This window comes from Aulonocara sp. 'chitande type north' Nkhata Bay, linkage group LG7 (genome assembly GCF_057382095.1).
Source record: "Aulonocara sp. 'chitande type north' Nkhata Bay isolate Kocher_YH1m ecotype deep benthic linkage group LG7, A_spYH_male_GT1.1, whole genome shotgun sequence".
Classification (NCBI taxonomy): domain Eukaryota; kingdom Metazoa; phylum Chordata; class Actinopteri; order Cichliformes; family Cichlidae; genus Aulonocara; species Aulonocara sp. 'chitande type north' Nkhata Bay.
This window is the reverse complement of record NC_141350.1, coordinates 67,000,175-67,018,010: the sequence shown is the minus strand read 5'-3', so window position 1 is coordinate 67,018,010 and position 17,836 is coordinate 67,000,175. Positions and strand designations below refer to the sequence as shown.

At 43.7% G+C, this 17,836-nt stretch overlaps 3 protein-coding genes across 8 annotated transcripts in view; 1 reads left to right on the top strand and 2 right to left on the bottom strand.

The window, feature by feature from the left end:
- The window catches only part of vps9d1 (VPS9 domain containing 1), a 36,954-nt gene extending 33,114 nt beyond the window's left edge, over window positions 1-3,840 (bottom strand). For all 3 annotated transcript variants that reach the window (XM_086302111.1, XM_086302113.1, XM_086302112.1), the window contains exons 1-2: window positions 3,682-3,840; window positions 1,693-1,765 (exon numbers count right to left, since the gene is read on the bottom strand). In XM_086302111.1, the coding sequence (XP_086158237.1) occupies window positions 1,693-1,765; window positions 3,682-3,774 (166 nt within the window). In that variant the 5' untranslated portion in view covers window positions 3,775-3,840. The remainder of the gene's footprint in view (window positions 1-1,692; window positions 1,766-3,681) is intronic.
- A 1,480-nt stretch (window positions 3,841-5,320) lies between these two features.
- LOC147326744 (aldo-keto reductase family 1 member B1) lies at window positions 5,321-15,231 on the top strand. 2 transcript variants are annotated; one of them, XM_086302108.1, is made up of 11 exons: window positions 5,321-5,663; window positions 6,683-6,859; window positions 6,963-7,004; window positions 7,982-8,098; window positions 8,740-8,817; window positions 9,097-9,213; window positions 10,864-10,976; window positions 11,554-11,641; window positions 11,741-11,824; window positions 12,085-12,167; window positions 12,240-15,231. In XM_086302108.1, the coding sequence occupies exons 1-11, from the start codon at window positions 5,574-5,576 to the stop codon at window positions 12,271-12,273; spliced, it is 1,023 nt and encodes a 340-aa protein (XP_086158234.1). In that variant the 5' UTR covers window positions 5,321-5,573; the 3' UTR covers window positions 12,274-15,231. The 2 variants fall into 2 exon arrangements, with proteins under 2 accessions (XP_086158234.1, XP_086158235.1); XM_086302109.1 differs by lacking the exon at window positions 6,963-7,004 and having other exon boundaries at window positions 5,326-5,663.
- klhl36 (kelch-like family member 36) lies at window positions 12,107-17,701 on the bottom strand. Of its 3 annotated transcripts, none has more exons than XM_086302107.1 (9): window positions 17,430-17,701; window positions 16,851-16,928; window positions 16,230-16,424; window positions 15,952-16,074; window positions 14,777-14,998; window positions 14,386-14,691; window positions 13,967-14,194; window positions 13,719-13,876; window positions 12,109-13,613 (listed from the first exon to the last, which is right to left on the bottom strand). In XM_086302107.1, the coding sequence occupies exons 2-9, from the start codon at window positions 16,926-16,928 to the stop codon at window positions 12,890-12,892; spliced, it is 2,034 nt and encodes a 677-aa protein (XP_086158233.1). In that variant the 5' UTR covers window positions 17,430-17,701; the 3' UTR covers window positions 12,109-12,889. The 3 variants fall into 3 exon arrangements, with proteins under 3 accessions (XP_086158230.1, XP_086158233.1, XP_086158232.1); XM_086302106.1 differs by having other exon boundaries at window positions 12,110-13,613; window positions 17,380-17,701; XM_086302104.1 differs by having other exon boundaries at window positions 12,107-13,613; window positions 16,230-16,928; window positions 17,380-17,701.
- Between the last annotated feature and the right edge of the window lie 135 nt (window positions 17,702-17,836).

Here is a 17,836-nt window from a genome sequence, read left to right as displayed (position 1 = left end):
TTAGTTCAAGCCTTGATCGGAATGATTAACAGTGTTGGAACAAGAGGATTACTGAGTAGCAACCCTTGATTGGTCCGGGTCACAAATCCATCGAGTCCAACACGCTCACATTCAGGTGGTACCCTTATGGCTTGCAGATAACACTGCTTTTTGATTGATCAAAGCAGCCACACAAACAGGTCATGGTGCCATGATTGCTGGTACACTGAGGCTACATCCGCACGTACACGGGTGTTTTTGAAAACGGAGATTTTCCATTTTCTTTCTTTTTAAAAATCCCGTCCACACGTGCAGTTTGGAAAAATATCTCCGTCCACATGTAAACGCCAAAAACGCAGTCAAACGTTGTCAAGAACGTGCCAAATCCTAGCCGTGCAGAAATGTTGGCCCGTCTAGAAGCCTGGGAGGGAAAGAGTAAACAGGGTTTTATGCAAACCTTCAGGACAAAAGCTTTGTGTTTTTCTGGAAAGGCAGCTAATTTTGTGTTACTTTTCAAGTACCTTCATCATTTCAAATGTTAATAACCAGAAACAGGATTTCGGCTGGTGTAGACTCACAACTTGGGAATGAACTAAATGCATACAGCATGCATAAATTTTAATTACATTTTTTGTTAATTTATTCAAAACTGACGACGCCTCTGCCTTTCTGAATGGATGGACAGTAACTGCATGTGTAAGCGTGTAAAAACTGCACACAGAGTAACAGCAACAGTTTTTTGTCTCATTGTAGAAATTCATCTCATGTAAACAATAACATGGCGCACAGCGTCACGTCAAACAAGGTGCACACCTTTGAGCTTGCGTGAGTAACTCTCCGTTTTCTGCGTCCACATGTAAACACAGAGTTTTTTGAGAATCTCTACCCTGGCAGGAGTTTTTAAAAATCTCCGTTTTCAGTGATCGAAAACGCCGTTTTCATGTGGACGTAGCCTGAGATGATGAACAGATGAGCCTATCTGCCTCATAAAAACAATCAGCTTTAAACCCACAGATGTTAAACCGAGTAGAGCTTTGGTAACTGTGGCGGCCACAGGATATGATTTACCAACAGACTCCATATAAAAGATTCAATTATTGGCCATTTTCATGTTGTACATTTTTGGGCTGTAGCCCTATAGTCCCCTATTAAATCTGGACTATCGCACAGCGATGAAACTGCTCGGATGTATCCATGAATAACAAATGCTGAAACATTTTTGTTCCATTTTTGAGCATCAAAGATGTAGTACCTTTAAGAAACATTAATGCAGTTACATTTCATACTCTGAATGAGCTGCCACTTTCACATGTTGTGCACCTTATGAGTCCACTGCTATACAAACATTTTAAAGAGTTCTGAAGTGCGGGACTGCGGGAATTCTTTGATAATAACAAACAGCACTGATTTTTGGATCAGGAAGTGAGCAATGCTTTTTCCTGCTCTGAAGTTGTGGGCCTGACTCACTCGAGGAAGCACTGCTCCAGGAACTTTCGGTACGTCTGTATTGTCAGAGGTTGCTTCTCGTAAGGTATTAAAGGAACAGAGGAAACGGTCAGGAGGGTAGTTCTGCTTGTAAACTGGTTCATGTTCCGTGTTCAGTGTCTGCTTTAACAAGCACTGGACTGTTCGCACACTAACAGGTAAACTGAGCAGAGACCTTATACCATTATGCTCCTTCATCATCAGTCACACATTTCCTTCAGCTCTTACTCTGTGAAACAGCTTCCTCCAAAAGTGCATGTGATATGTAGTGGATGGTCCGGAGGTATTCACAGTAAGCTTCCTGCAGAGAGACCACAAACAGGCCATCAGTTGTTATAAGTACACAGGCTGCTGATAACCTCACACACTGGCATGCATCGCATTAACACATTAGTTGCAGTTTTTAGTCCCTCCAACTTTGATAAAGAAAGAGTTTTGTAACTCAGGAAAGCAGTTCAGCTTTGGACTGGTTACATGTGGTGCTGAGGATAATCTGTTTTTAGAGGAAACATAGTTGCACTTTAACCAGTACAAAGGATGCCCTGGGTCTAAATTCACACCTACTGTTTCTGTGCACCAGGACAGAGGCAGACAGGTGACAGTGCCTACAGATTAGGTCACTGCCAGCTATGGTTAGGGGTCACCTCAACCCAACCAATCAAAACTTATAAACAACAGCGTTTATTTTGTTCTGCCAATAGAAAAATATATCACATGCACACAAACAGACTCCAAGGAACATATTAGATACTGCGCAGAGCCCTCAAACTCGCAGGCTTCCTGTAAAGGACCCGAGTTTGAGAACATCACCATAGAGGAAAATATATATGCTGATCAATCACAACTTTATAAACACCGACAGGTGAAGTGAATAATTATCTCTTCATCAAAGAACGTGTTAGTGGGTGGGATATATTACAGAGCAAGTGAACATTTCGTCCTTAAAGGTGACGTTAGAAGCAGGAAAAATGGGCAAATGTGAAGATTTGAGCGAAGGGCCAAATTGTGACCCAGAGCAGCTCTCTGATTTTTTAAATTTAAAAACAAATAAGCTGTTGTGGGGTGTTCCTGGTCTGCAGGGATCGGGGGGGACAGTATCTATCAAAGTGGTCCAAGGAAGGAACAGCGACAGGGTGATGGGTGGCCAAGGCTCACTGATGCATGTGTGAGTGACAGCTGGCCTGTTCTGCTGGGAAACCTTGGATCCTGCCATCCACATGGATGTTACTTTGACAGGTACTGCCTACATGAGCACGGTTGCAGATCATGTAGACCAGGGATGGGGAATGCCAGGCCTCGAGGGCGGTGTCCTGCAGGTTTTAGATGTGTCCTTGATCCAACACAGCTGATTCAAATGGCTAAATGACCTCCTCAACATGTCTTGAGGTTTTCCAGAGGCCTGGTAATGAACTAATCATTTGATTCAGGTGTGTTGACCCAGGGTGAGATCTAAAACCTGCAGGACACCGGCCCTTGAGGCCTGGAGTTGGACTCCCCTGCCCTACAGACTCTCTGATGGCTGGAGCTTCTTTCAGCAGGACAATGCGCCCTGTCACAAAGCAGAAACTGTTCAGCAATGATTTGGAGCAAAACAACGAGTTTAAAGTGTTGACTTGAGATGGGAGCATCTGTGGAATGTGAACAAACAAGGCTGATCCACGGAGGTCCCACCGAAGAGCTTACAGGACTTAAAAGATCTGTTGTAAACATCTTGGTGCAGACACCAGAGTGCAGACCAGCTTCAGGGTCTACTCGACGGGTCAGGGGGCCACACGCAGGTGGTCACAGTGTGATGGGAAAACGAAAAAGAAACCACAATCCACAGAAGAGTGTTTGTTTCCTCTGCATATTTTAGCTCGACGTGTTTTGAATAACATGAGTGAAAATGCCAGGTTTGTCTCTGTTTTTAGACGCAAATATTCTTTATTATAACGCATCGTAAACACTGGTGTTATGCGTGTACAATAAACTTGATGACAATGCAGCAAAAAGGCGCTTTCATAGGACAAAACACTGAGGTGAGTCTCGGGATGGCAGTGAATAAATATCATTATTAATTAAAGGTAGTTTTGCATGTATAAATTAACGAGCAGGTTAACGTTATGTGGCTAACCACTGACAGCCTCCGCCCCCTCCCTCTGTTTACATCCCCACCCGCCGCTTCCTGTCCGCTTCCCGCTGCTGTGTCCGTGCTGTCGGCCCCCGGGGCTCACTGACCTTGTGTCTGTTCCCTCCGTCCAGCTGTATTGCCACTTTGGCCATCTTCATGGCATTTTGTAGTGGTTTCGCTCCGCTGTCAACTTTAGCCATGGTTACCCTGGTGCCCCTTCTTCGTTTTACTTTGGTTCCGCCTCTTCTTCCTCGTTTTTACTGGGTAGGCCACACAGCGCCCTCTACCGCTTCAGACTGTTTAGGCACAGTTCAGTGTTAGTGTTATCTAGTGAGACCAGGACATAGTTCCTGGTGTTCAAGGCTATGCACGAATGTGTCCTTCTGCATCAGACAAACAGTCTGCAGAAGGACGCAGTTTTCTTCTTCTTCCGGCTCCCTTTAGGGGTCGCCACAGTGCATCATCTGCTTTCATCTCACCCCAGCATCCTCCTCTGTCACACCAGCCCTCTGCATGTTCACCTTCACTACTTCCATGAACCTTTTTCTAAGGTCTTCCTCTTTTCCTCCTGCCTCTCAGCTCCATCTTCATCATCGTTTGCCCAGTACTGGCCCAATTATTGTTGATGCTTGTAAGATGTAATACACCTCAGTGTAAAACACAGAGTTTTTATATTTTGGCTTATCTACACATTAAACTTCATTCTGCTCGATAAAGTGTTTTATACATAAACTGTGGTGATTGTATTGCTTTACGCCATAAAATAAACCCATCGTCCCCATATGGGAACATGCGTTTAAAAAGAATTCCTTTTTTTGTGCTTATCGGGTTAGACTAAACCAAAAAGCATTTAGAAATTAGAATTGCATGCCAAACGAGAGCTTGGGTGCATTGCTTGGTTTTGGTTTTTGAATAGGAAAAACATAAAAAGCAAACTGAAACCATGCGGAGTGCAGTCATGTAAAAACAAAAAGCACAGCAGATGTTTTCATCATATTGAAACAAGCAAACATTTGAGCCTCTTTAAAATAGAACCTACTTGTTTGATTTACTTGAACAACACCAAAAACCTGTCAGGTGTTAAAATTCTGAGTAAACGTAAGTACACCTCTGAAACTACTATAGGCTCTTTAGCATACAGGCTCAGATATCAGTTTCTGAAAATGTTGACCACTCTTCCAAAAACAACTTTTATGAGGTGGATTAGAAACAGGATTGAAACTGGGGTTTGAAATATCAGGTACAGCAAATGTAATTAGACAAAAATTACATCATGAAATTAAAACAAAAGTTATATTAAAACATGAAGTTGGTGTCATAAAATCAGTTTAATCCAAAAGTGAAATTATAAATGTAAAAAAAATACAAGCAATTTTAAAATAAGAGAACCACTAAGAAACAAGCACAGACGTGAGGAATTAATACGATGACAAATTGTATTAAATACAAAATGACATTAAAATCTGAACTTACAATAAATGACTTAAGAAATGTAAAATATATATAATTTTCATTTTAAAAAATGTGGCTGCACAAACCGGTGATACAAGATCGCCATCTAATGTGGAAGCGGGAACATTACAGTGGATTTGTTTTAGTGCAACTAAGGCAAGGTGCATGTGTGTGCATGCGTGTTTGCATGTGTGTGCATGCGTGTTTGTATTGCTATCACGATGGGAGAAGTGACCTTTGCAACACATTCCTCCTCACTTACTATTTACAGATAAATACTACATGCTAGTGAAGTTCTCTGCATGTTGTCCAATAATTAACTTGTGGACTGATAGCACAGAAAGAAAAGGAAATGAGTGGGTGGAAGAGAAGAAAACCAAGTGAGTGAAGGTCAGAAACATGAGCTAAAGTAAAATCAGCAAAGAAAAAGGAAGGACACTGACTCAGCAGAAGCACTCTGAGGGGGAAAGAGGAAGAAGAAAGCCGTGACAGTGCGCGGTTATGAACTGAGAGGCTTTTTTGTTGTTTTTCTCTCACGGTGGGGAAAATGTACTCTGTGGAGGACACACAGGTGGCCAGGAACGTTGAGCTGAATGACGGCTCTCGAATGCCACTGCTGGGTCTTGGGACATGGAAGGTAGCCCCATTTCTTCATCTGCATTTAACTTTGAGAAGTTGCTCAGTGTTACTGTGTTTTCTCATGTATTGTTAAGAGTTACTATATGTTTCTAATACATGCATTTAAAGGCATACTTATTGATATTTGTGAAGGGAGGTGATTAGAAGGACTTGATTGTGATTGGCAGACATCGATCACTCTTTCAGGTGGCAGAGTCAAGTTTAATAATAAGACACATGCATCCAAACAGTGGTTTCAAAACTTTAGAGGTCGAAATTAATATTCGGACTTTATAATTACATATGAAGCCAGTAACTGGATCAAAGTTTTATCTTACATGTGATTTAACACATATCCAAAAAAGCCTTACATCAGGCAAACACCAAGCTCAGCCGTCATCAAGTGGCTCAACAGACACATTTATACAAAGCAAACTGATGATTCTTGTATTATATGATTTGAACCATTAACTATGGTTATCAGCAACTGATGTACATTTGCACACCACTTTGCTATCAAGCGGCAATCCAGATCCTCCATCCTGCTGTATCTGACACATAGTGGCGTGAGGTCACCCATTATTAGTATCTTAACAAGAAGTTATCAGCTAAGGTTAACATGCTTAGTTAGCAAGCTGATAAACAGCAGGGGTGCAATGCACGGGTAGAGACAATTGGTGCTAAGTAACTAATAAAGTAGTCCAAACCAAAACTGAAGCCAAATCTTCTTGGTTTGTTTGTACCGCTTAGCATGCTGTATCATGTGTGAGATAATCAATGGAAAATGCCCATAAAAGCACAGTAGAGAAGTTCAGTTTAGTGACCTGCTGAGAAGAGGCCTATCAGACATTGGCATGACTGTCACCAATGGTGCTGCTTGACTTCATGTACATCTGTGATGTTATTTTGACCCTCTCAACTTTGTATTATCTGTTGTATTATCTATCTCACACAAATTCTCTCTACATTGGTGTAAATGTGCCCAGGAACCAAGAGTAAGGTTAGCAGACACTAACTCTACTGTCCTGCTTGTTGCAGTCCTCTCATCTGTCCCCGACCTCGATCCAGGGTGCAGTAGAGACTGGCATCGCGGCTGGATACCGCCACATAGATACTGCCTACAGTTATCAAAACGAGGTGGACATTGGAAAGGCTCTGCGCTCCAAGATGCAGCAGGGTATCATCCGACGTGAAGATATGTTTATTGTCAGCAAGGTGGGAAAGTAGTTGGTGTTAGAGGTGGGACAGCATGAGGAGGAAGAGTCCGAACTTCTTATTTGTCCTTTCCAATCTTTTTCTTTTACTTTTTGTCTGTTAGATTGACCAGAAATGTCCTTCAACGCACATATTAAACAAATATGTAAGACTGCTTTCTTCCATTTGTGCAACATCTCTAAAGTTAGAAATATCCTGTCTCAGAGTGACGCTGAAAAACTACTTCATGCATTTATCACTTCCAGGCTGGACGACTGTAATTCATTATTATCAGGATGTCCAAAAAACTCGCTGAAAATCCTTCAGCTGATCCAAAATGCTGCAGCAAGAGTCCTGACAGGGACTAGAAAGAGAGAGCATATTTCTCCTTCATTGGCTTCCTGTTAAATCCAGAATTCAAAATCCTGCTCCTCACATACAAGGTCTTAAATAATCAGGCCCCATCTTATCTTAATGACCTTGTAGTACCATATCACCCTATTAGAGCACTTCGCTCTCGCTCTGCAGGCCTACTTGTTGTTCCTAGAGTATTTAAAAGTAGAATGGGAGGCAGAGCCTTCAGTTTTCAGGCCCCTCTTCTGTGGAACCAGCTTCCAGTTTGGATTCAGGAGACAGACACTATCTCTACTTTCAAGATTAGGCTTCAAACTTTCCTTTTTGCTAAAGCATATAGTTAGGGCTGGACCAGGTGACCCTGAATCCTCCCTTAGTTATGCTGCAATAGGTGTGGACTGCTGGGGGATTCCCATGATGCACTGGGTGTTTCTTCTTCAGTCACCTTTTTTTTTGGACCCACATTGAGTTGATATTTCATTAGTTATTATTAATCTCCGGCTCTCTTCCACAGCATGTCTTTGTCCCATCTTCCTCCCCTCTATCCCCAACCAGTTGCAGCAGATGGCCCCGCCCCTCCCTGAGCCTGGCTCTGCTGGAGGTTTCTTCCTGTTAAAAGGGAGTTTTTCTTTCCACTTTTGCCAAAGCACTTGCTCATAGGGGGTCATATGATTGTTGGGGTTTTCTTTGTCTGTAAAAATGAATTGAATTATTATTTCAAAGTACCCAGATTTATGCATCACACTGCTGTATGTTAATGTTTATCTCGCTGTGCTTTAACCTTTCTAGCTGTGGTGTACCCATCATGCCCCAGAAGACATCCCTGTGTGCCTCAATAAGTCCCTAAGTGATCTCCAACTGGACTACCTGGATCTTTATCTTGTGCATTTCCCTGTTGGCCTAAAGGTTGAGCAGAGATTTCCAATTCTGACAGTTTCACTGTCCTTTATTCTGCCATTCTTCATTTGGCTTTGACTTAAGAATAAGTTCATCTTCTGGAATAGTCGACCTTCAGGAGTCAACCTTGTATTCAATTCCCATTCAGGCAAATTGGAGATAAAAGCAGAGACTCCAGTGCAGTATCCATCTGTTAAACTCACTTTAACAATAAAGACATTCTAGGCAAATTTATTCAAGGAGCTAAGTGCTGGTAACCAAATCAGCAAGCATGAGCACCTCTGTAAAAGAAGACGTTGTGGAAGTGTGCTGGTCTAGAATATTCAGGTGTGTGTTTTAACAAATGCCAAAGAGGAAAGATATCGGCAGTGATCTTAGAGGAGGAACTACCCATCGATCTGGGAAGGTCATTGCTGCTAAAAACAGCTGAACGAGCTTCTGAAACGTTGGATGCAGTTTTTCTGCTTCTGCATCCTGGCTTAGGTTTTGTTAAATCGACACGGTGTAATGTGTCAGGAGTTGTTGTTCATGTCAGGTTGTATTTAAAAATACACTGCTCAAAAAAAGGAATGAAAGCCTTAGAACTGAAAGAGGGTGCACTGTGGGGAAAGATGTGCCATCTGTCTGATGGACTTTTATTTTCACTGCAGAAAATGGGTGATGAGCTTTTCCCAAGGAAGGATGGAAAGATAGTGACCTCTGACGTAGACTACGTAGATGTGTGGAGGGTAAGAAGAGACAGACTGTATGCTTGTTTGAATAACAGCACTGAATAATCATATGAGTAAATGTTAATGACAGATAAATGAACCATAAATGATAATAAAATGGTCAAAGTAAATAGTTATGACCCAGATGTGAACTGTGAATCATATAAATACAGCTCCATGCATCATTTAACTAAATTCTTATACAATCTTTTACATTTTTATCTGTGATCTAACTGATATTAAAAGCTGATTTTTTTCAGGCAAACTAAATTGTAAAAACTTGTCTTGTGTTTGCAGGGGATGGAAGCACTGCAAGCCTCGGGGAAAGTAAAGAGCATCGGTGTGTCCAACTTCAGCATCCTGCAGCTGGAGAGACTCCTCGCTCTGTGCAGGGTTCCCCCTGCGGTCAATCAGGTACTGCAGATGCGTCCATTTACATTCGTTGAAGCTGTGAAGGCTCATTTCCACGAGCTCTACAACATCTCCTAGTTCATTTTGTAATTAACTGGTGTTTGTACAAAGATGTAGCATGTTCCCAGAGGTTTGTTTCTACGGTTACAATCAATCCCATTATATGTTATAGATAAAAAAAACTTTTCCAAAGCTTTTGCACCTAACTAGCCTCAGACGGTTCATCACAGAAACACAGCTTTAAGGTCTGAAACACGAGGCTTGATTGCACAATGTGTGCTTCTACAGTTTTGGCATAGGTTAATCTCTCTCTGTTACACACACACACTCATTATCTTAGTGAGGACATCTCATTGACATTATGCTTTCCCTAGCCACTTACCCTAACCATCAAAAATGAATGCCTAAACTTGTGGGGACCAAAGTGCTGGTCCCCACAAGTTTAGTAGCCAATTTTCTGTCCTCACAAAGAAGTCTAAATATTTACACACACACACACACACACGTGGTTGTGTAAGACATTTTATGAGTACCATTTCCATTCATTGTCAGTCTGTTTGAGCCAGTTATTAATTGCTAAGTGTAACAGCTGCTTAACTGATAGCTGATTTGAAATCGATCACTCTGATTGGTGGTTTTGGATTTCCTTTCATTTTCAGCCTATCCAGACCAACATAGCCTTCGTCCTTTGTGTGTGAGGAACAAGTTCAGATCATTGCAGTGGTAGCACACTGCTGCTGAGGAAATTCATTAGTGCTGTTTGCCTCCTCACATCACAATCCCTGCATTTATTTTAAATCAGAGCTCTTCATTTTTTTGTATTTTGCATCACTGTTGTAACACACTTTCCTAGAATTTGGGGTAATAAATGATTTAACATCTCTTATTTTTTCAGCTAGCTGTATATAGAATGTAGTCATCGTGGTAACTTTAACTGCTTTTAATGACACAGATGGAAGCAATTTAAAGTTAAGGAGATATGGTGCATTGAAATTTCTGCCTTGTCCTCTCAGACAGTCTGTCCCTCCTGACAGTGACAGGAGGGACTTGAGGGACTTCCATTAATAAAGTGGAGGGTTGTCCACTTTATTAATGGAAGACAAAAGTGCTTCAGGTTTTGTAGAATTGTTGAAAAAAGAAAAAAAGTCATCAGTGGGTTATTCAATTTGATCAGCGCTAAGATGCCTAAAAACGTTTATTTCACTCTTTAAAGCCTTTTAACAGTATCAGCTGCTAACACCATTAGCTTTTGTAGCTGACCAATCCAACCACCAAATAACAGGCTAGGTCCAGCAGCAGCAACAATCCCACTGCAGTTTCTCCAGAAATCAGTCCTGTTTAAGTCAGTCACTATCAGTCCTGAACTAAGTTGTCAGACTTCTTACGACAGTGCGGAGTTTTGGAAAGCCGTGTTTAGTAAGGACTAGTAAACATTTTTTATTTTCAATTTAGTTGCTCAAAGTTGGACTTTGTTTTCCTGCATTGGTGAATCAGTCCGGAGCTGAATTATTATGATTGTGCAGATTCTTCCGGTGTCGTGTTCTTTTTCTTGTGATAATGTCACATGTGTTTTCTGTAAAGTGAGAAATTGTGAGCTACTGAAACGTTTTAGAGTCTCGACTCGACTGTTGTACGTTTACATGTCGTCCACAGGTGGAGCTACATCCTTACCTGATCCAGACAGATATGATGGAGTTCTGCAAATCCAAGAACATTGCCTTGACAGCCTACAGCCCCTTCGGTTCACCTGGGAGACCCTCAGAACTGTACGAGGTCTTGCCTCATGATCCACACCGACAACCAAATCAGAAAAACAGACACGAAGAACTTTTTGTTCTTTAAATGTTTGAAACCTTTATTATATATACAGATATATAACATATCTCCAAGTCTGAGAAGATAAAAAAGAGATGTTTTTTGAATATTTTTAAAAGTTCGGCCAGTAAACTGACTCATAGGAAGTAAAGGTCATAACAAACTTGCTGTGCAGACTCTGGATCTCATTTTGATGAAGTGCAAACTATTTTATGGAATTCGACTATTGGGGTAGGGAAAAATAGATGTAAATATATCCTGATATTTAGGATGGTTTTCATGGCACAAACATAAACACATGCACTATTTATAATGGTGTGGTCCTCTTAGGTTGCAGATATATTTTATCTCAGTGGTTCTTTTGTGTCCCCATATTAGTTTGTCTCTTTCCATTTGGTAGAGCTAACTTTATGTCTCTTTGTGGTCTGCATCTTTTAGATATATGCAGCTAACAGTAGCTAATAGCTACATCCAACAGAGGCCTTGTTCATCTCTTAACCCGTCTTCATAAATCCTTCCGTGTCACAGGTTAAGAGAAGACACAGATCCATATAAGCTGCTGGAGGACCCAGTCATTGCTGATATCGCCAAGAAGCACAAACGCAGTCCTGCACAGGTCAGGTTGATAAAGTGTGTGTGTGTGTGTGTGTGTGTGTGTGTGTGTGTGTGTGTGTGTGTGTGCACTCATTAGTTAGTAACAGTGAACTTGTCTCAGGTCCTGCTGAGGTACCACGTGCAGCAGGGTGTTGCAGTCATCCCCAAGAGTGAAAAGCCTCACCACATCCTTGAAAACACAAAGGTAAGAAACCATTGTCGCTCTGGTGAGACAAAGATGCTTACCACGATTTTCTCGGTGGGGGTATTAAACCTGCACTCTTTTTAACGACCACTAGGGGGCAGGCCCTCTGGTTGACTCACTGCACCATTGTGTGGTACAAATTGTTATTACACAGAAGGCCCCAGTTCAATTTCAGTTGACAGCGCCTCAGCAATTGTATAGTTTTAGTTCAGGAGTGTAGTGTAAGTATATTTAGAGCCTCGTTGTCGGTTTCCCTGCAGATCTTTGACTTCAGTCTGACTGAAGAAGACTTGAGTGCTCTGAAGGGACTGAACCGAGGGTGGAAGGCCTGTGAAATTGAAGAGTAAGTCAACCACCTTCCTGCTGTAGCTGCATTCTCCAGCATCAAACCAATGATTGCTCTTTTGTCTCTCAGAATCAAGTCTCACCCGTACTACCCCTTCACCTGAGAGAGAAGACGCCACAACGACCAGCGCTGGAGCATCCATCAGTGACCTGTTTACTAATAACGATGAAATGTTTAGAATGATAAGAGCCAATGATAAGCTCGCTTTTCTCTTTTAATATTTTTTTTAATTAAAGAAAAAATGTACAAATGCACAGACGAATACTTCTGAAAAATGCAGTAGTAATGAATGCAGCTTTTGCTTCAAAGGCAGAGATGACATCTTTTAAAAACATTCACGTTTAATCCTAAAAGCAAGAACAAAAAAAACCTCTTTTAAATGCAGCTTGTTCTGTTTCCTGTATTTAGAGGAATATCAAATCTGTGATTCTTCCCAAATACGCAACTTCTAGAGAACCTTAACCGTGCACAGTTTTATGTTTTAGTAGTCGACAGCTTAAATGTCAACAAATCAGGCTCATTAGCAGACGACTGACGTCTTGTTCCACACGCTGCACTCACATTATTTACAGTCCACATTTCAGTGAAACTACAGAGCACCAAACAGCTATGCAGTTATGAGACAGTCAGTGGCAGCGACAGATACAACACTGATTAAGTGTCAGATGCAGCAAGAAAAGGAGGAGGGTTGCAAAGCGGCATCCATACTCAGAGATCTATTACATGTGAATAAAAGCGTCAGCTGCACCATGAGGAGGTGTTGGCTGCCACTGAGAGTAGCTGATCTGCTGGGATTGTGGCTGAGCTTGACTCTGTGGCCTGCCTGCACTGTAAACAGACTGGAGAGTCGCAGATCCGCTGGTCACCGTGTCAGTCGTAGTACAGAATAATGGCTCCTCCATCTGGTTTCTGAGCTTCTGTGGCGAGGCTGACAGCGGCGGAGGCTTCACGGTGCACACGCATGCCGAAGCCCCTGCTATACATTTGGGCAGGTCGGGCCCTCTGGACCACGCCCCCTTGTCTAGGTCGTATACCTGTGTGGCTCTGGAGAACGCCATGCTCTCCCAGCTGAAGCCCCCGAGAACATAGATCCTACCTGCCCACACAGCGAGCCCCGCCTCGCTGTTGGGCAGCAGCAGCGGCGCAATCTTGGTCCACTGGTCGCCGCGTGGGTCGTAGGACTCCACCTGCAGGATGTCGAAGCGTTCCGAGGTGTCCTCGTGGTCATCGCTGCCTCCGATGGCATAGATTAGGTTGTCGAGGGAGGCCATGCAGTGCCAGCCCCGAGCCAGAGACATGGGTTGGCGTTCCACCCACACATCGCCATCCCGCAACGGATTGTAGCTCAGGACGTCCCGGCGGTATGGGCCGATCTGATAGTTGTGACCGCCCGAGATGTAGACGACGCCACGGTGGACTGTACCAGCGTGACCGTAAGTAAGCCTGCAAAACACAAACAGTTTTTTACATGTGTGGAGTGTAAACGCAGTCCTCACAGCTCAGCTATCAGAGATATTCCTCAATCAAAGAGGCGGAGTCAGCAGTAACCTGGGCAGTCCTGCCACGTAGGACCAGCAGTCCTCAGCAGGGCAGTAGACCTCCACTGACGACAAAGCTCCGGTATCATTCCTCCCTCCCACAGCGATCAGGTACTCTCCCACGGTCCCCAGGTAGAAGTCCACTCGCCGCTGGTTCATCGGGGCACCCTGCAAAAACACGCTGTTCGTGAGTCTGGGCTGCTAAACGACCTCAGACTATCAAAGCGGCTGGAGGGAGGGGACTTTTCTACACTCTACCCTGGTCCACTGGTTGTGGCGGGGGTCATATCTGTACAGAAGGTTACAGGCAGCGTCTCCACCGTTGTCCCTGGACGAGCTCCCGCCGGCGGTGAAGATGAAACCTCCCAGGACCGCCAGGCAGTGGTGACTCCGCTGGGCCGGCAGCTCAGTCTCCACCTTCCAGCTCCCTGTTTCAGCGTCCAGACAGGAAACGCTAGCGCTAAGCTCCTCCCCACGCTCGGAAACCTCAAAAAACAAGAGAAGTCTAGCTGTGAAGCTTCCAGGTTTCACTTTTCAGACAGCAGTGGAGACACGAGCCTCAAGATTAAAATACTAACACTGAAATCATATCACAGTAAGTGTCAGGTGTGAAGACATCAGATCTAAAGCAGGTTTAACATGATGTTCACGTGAAATCATGAAATCAGCTTCTGTACCTCTCCTCCAATGAGCAGCAGTCTCTCCACTCCCCCCCTCACTGTGGTGCGTCCAGTTTGCAGGAGTGGTTGAGCGCTGGTCCTGGCGTGGTATGCCAGCGCCTCCTCCACCAGGGCCTCACAGCCGGCCTCCTCGGGCAGCAGAGCTCGCACATCTGGAAGCACCCTGCTTATGAGGTCTGCCACCGGGATCAGAGGGAACCGAATGTGGGAGAGGAGCTGCCTGGCGTGGGAGGTCCGCTCGGGCGTCTGGCTGAGCCACTGCAGCGAGGCCTGGAGAAGCGCCTGCTCGCTGTCGTGCTGAACCTGGCGATGAAGAAAGGGGCTCTCAGAATGCTAACCGTGCTTTTGATTTCAGCTCGTCTGCTGAGCCGTGGTGAGGACGTCTCACCTGGCCACTGGAGAGGTAGGAGTTGAGTTTGTGGAAAGGAATGTCGCGCAGGAAGTCCGGGGTGAAAGAGAGCATGGAGAAATGTTTGAGGATGAAGCGGTCGACGAAGGCGCTGAGTCGCTCCAGGCTGTAGAGCAGCGCCAGCTGCTGCAGGTACAGGTAGTTGTCCTCGCTCACCTCTGTCTCCAGGAACTGGCAGCAGAAATCCACCGCTCGCCATACCTGAACAATGCATGAGTTTTTATAGGTAACATTAATTATCACCACCGATTGATTTTTAACAGTTAAACAGGTGATTTTAACAGGTGATTAAACCTCTCGCACTACAAACAGAAATTCTTAGAAATATTATTTTCCTGATAATTTAGTTTAAATGCTCCAAAAGGAGAAGTTCAGTCAAACAGGTCACCCCTCTAACTTTAAGCCTTAACAGTATCTAAACTGATGAGCTAAAACCATTTTTGTATCAGGCTGTGTAAATGACCCAGATTATTTGTTTATTTGATATTTTTCAAACAGTTAAATCCCTGAACGAATTATACCTTATAATATAGATTAGACTCTTATTTTGAAATTCGGAACGGGCAACTTCCGGGAAGGAAGATCGTACCGCAACTGCTTGCCGCAGAAAGGATTAATGAGAAGGTTATCGTTTTCCATCCATCTTAAAATTAGCATCTAGCTGGAAGGCGAACAGGTATGTTTGTGTGTTGTACTTGTTGTTTACATTTCGGACAATTTGTAAATGTATTACTTGATTGTTAATAAGTTTATGAGCGATCTAGCAGGCTGATGCTAGCACCTCCTGTGCCTTTTCTGTGAATTGATTAGCATAACAGAAACGTGGTTATATCAAGTGAATGTTTATTTGTTTTATGTTATGATTACAGCTCTTACGATGTGTCTATGGCAATTTGTGAATAAATGGGTTGGAATACCCCACCATGGTCCATCCGTAATGATCATTGAGTGCATCGTCTGAATAAAGTCCGGCTGGAATGCTACAGGCTGTAAAGTATTTTTTTAATATGGGAGTCTACTGAGATTGACTCACTTTTAGGGTCAGCCCCAAGTGGCCATCAGAGGAAGTGCAGTTTCTGGCCCTTTCCCTCATCAGCCCCAGAAGCTGCCGCTTGGCCTGCATCGTTAAACCTAACAGCTCGCTGGTTTCTTACCTGCAGGAGGTGAGCAGCTTCCAGCACATAGTCAATGTTTCCTCCGTCCAGTGGCAGCTCGCCGCTGTACAGGAAGTCCACCACCGCCTTCAGACCCACGAAGGACATCCCGACCAGCTCCACCTGCAGATAGGAAGAACACATGCGTGTACTCTATTCCATTTACAACTTCAGTACAACTAAGATAGAAACAAAGGCTCCCACAAACGATCCACATTGATTTTAATATATTATTTTACGTACATAAATAAGCTAATTTCACAGCGTTGCCTGCATACCTCCTGCTGGTGCTCCTCCTTCATGCCCAAAGTAAACATAGCATTGAAATACGGGCTGGAGACCGCCAGCAGGGCTCGGTGAGCGGGGACGCGCTCGTCTTCAGCCACGAGGACCACATCGCAGAACTGGCCGTGCTGCCGCTGCTCGTTGAGGCCCTGCAGCAGTTCAGCAGCATGATCCACGCAGCGGAAAACCTGCAAACACAGCACAACATCACCCTGACCACAACTCCTTACTCCAAACGGCTGTGTGCCCGCTCCCAGGAGCCTCCTCAGAAACCTTGTTGATAAGAACCAGGCTGCCTTTCTTCTTCTTTTTGCCTGCTTACTTTTGCACATTCCTCCTGATTCACACCCCAGATAAAACCAACTGCTGCCAAACTTCAGTTCTTGGCACTCGCAGTGTTACTGTACAAGCAGTAGCGAGAGATCTGCAGAGATTTTCATTGTCTGATTTTGTCTCTCATGCTAGAAATGAGCTGACTTCTCAACTTACCAGAGGGATGAAAACAGTCCCCAGATCCTCTGCACTTTGGATAGACAACTGTCTACAACTATTAGTCGATTAACCTGAAGCTACTTTACAGACCATGCGATAATTTTTAACAAAATAACACTGACCTTAGACGATTCGCTAATCCGCTGGGGTCGACACACTCGGCTCGATTTGTCCATTACATCCCCCCAGGAAGGCATCATCTAAAGCACACGCACACAGGTTTTACTGTAATTCTCTCACAACTATTAACTAATTAATAAGTTACTCAAATAATGCATCACATTGTTTAACTGATTCAGTTATTTTCAAGAAAAACTGGAAGAAATGTTCTATTTGGAGTTATTAGAGTCAAACAAAACAAGAGATCTGAGGATATTCCCTTCAGCTTTGACTCTGATGTTTGATTTATTGCCCAGTAATAAAATAAAAATCGTTCATGTTGGTACAGGACTTGTAACAGTTCATGAGATCAACAAGTCTTTGGTGTTTGGTGTGAGAGTTGAGTCTCATCTGAAATATGAGCTCTGATGCTTTAGATCACAGATATTATGAACCACATTCAGCTGAGGGTTCACGGCCCTTCCTAAACACAGGAAGAGGAGACAAGCTAGAGCCGCGGCTCTCGGGCCTTTAGCGAGATGAGGTACATACAGCTGAAAAGCCCAGACGAGAAACCGTGTCACTGCCGCAGAGCCACTGACAGCAGCGCTTCCAGGCGGACCTGAGGCGGGTCAGAAGGCGGCTCTTCTGTTATTCCGTCAGCAGCAGCATCTAAGGGTCCCGCAAGACAGCCGAAGAACAAACTGCTGCATTTTGTCCAGGAAGCAATAAAAATTCTTCAAACTTCGCTCTTCGTCCACCGTCTTCTTACAGAGACTTATTACCGGTGACACACGCTGTATTGGACCACAAAAACAACTGGAGCAAGCAGCCAGGTGGAGTTAGCTTAGCCGCAGGTTAAACATCAACTGAACTTCCGGTTTGAGTTTTCAGAATAAACTCTTGCATGTTTATTTATTGGTGGGGTTATGTTTACAAGCTATGAGCTTACAGATGAATAGAAAATATATGTTTATAAACATTTGCTAATTTTTGTTGGAAGGAAAAT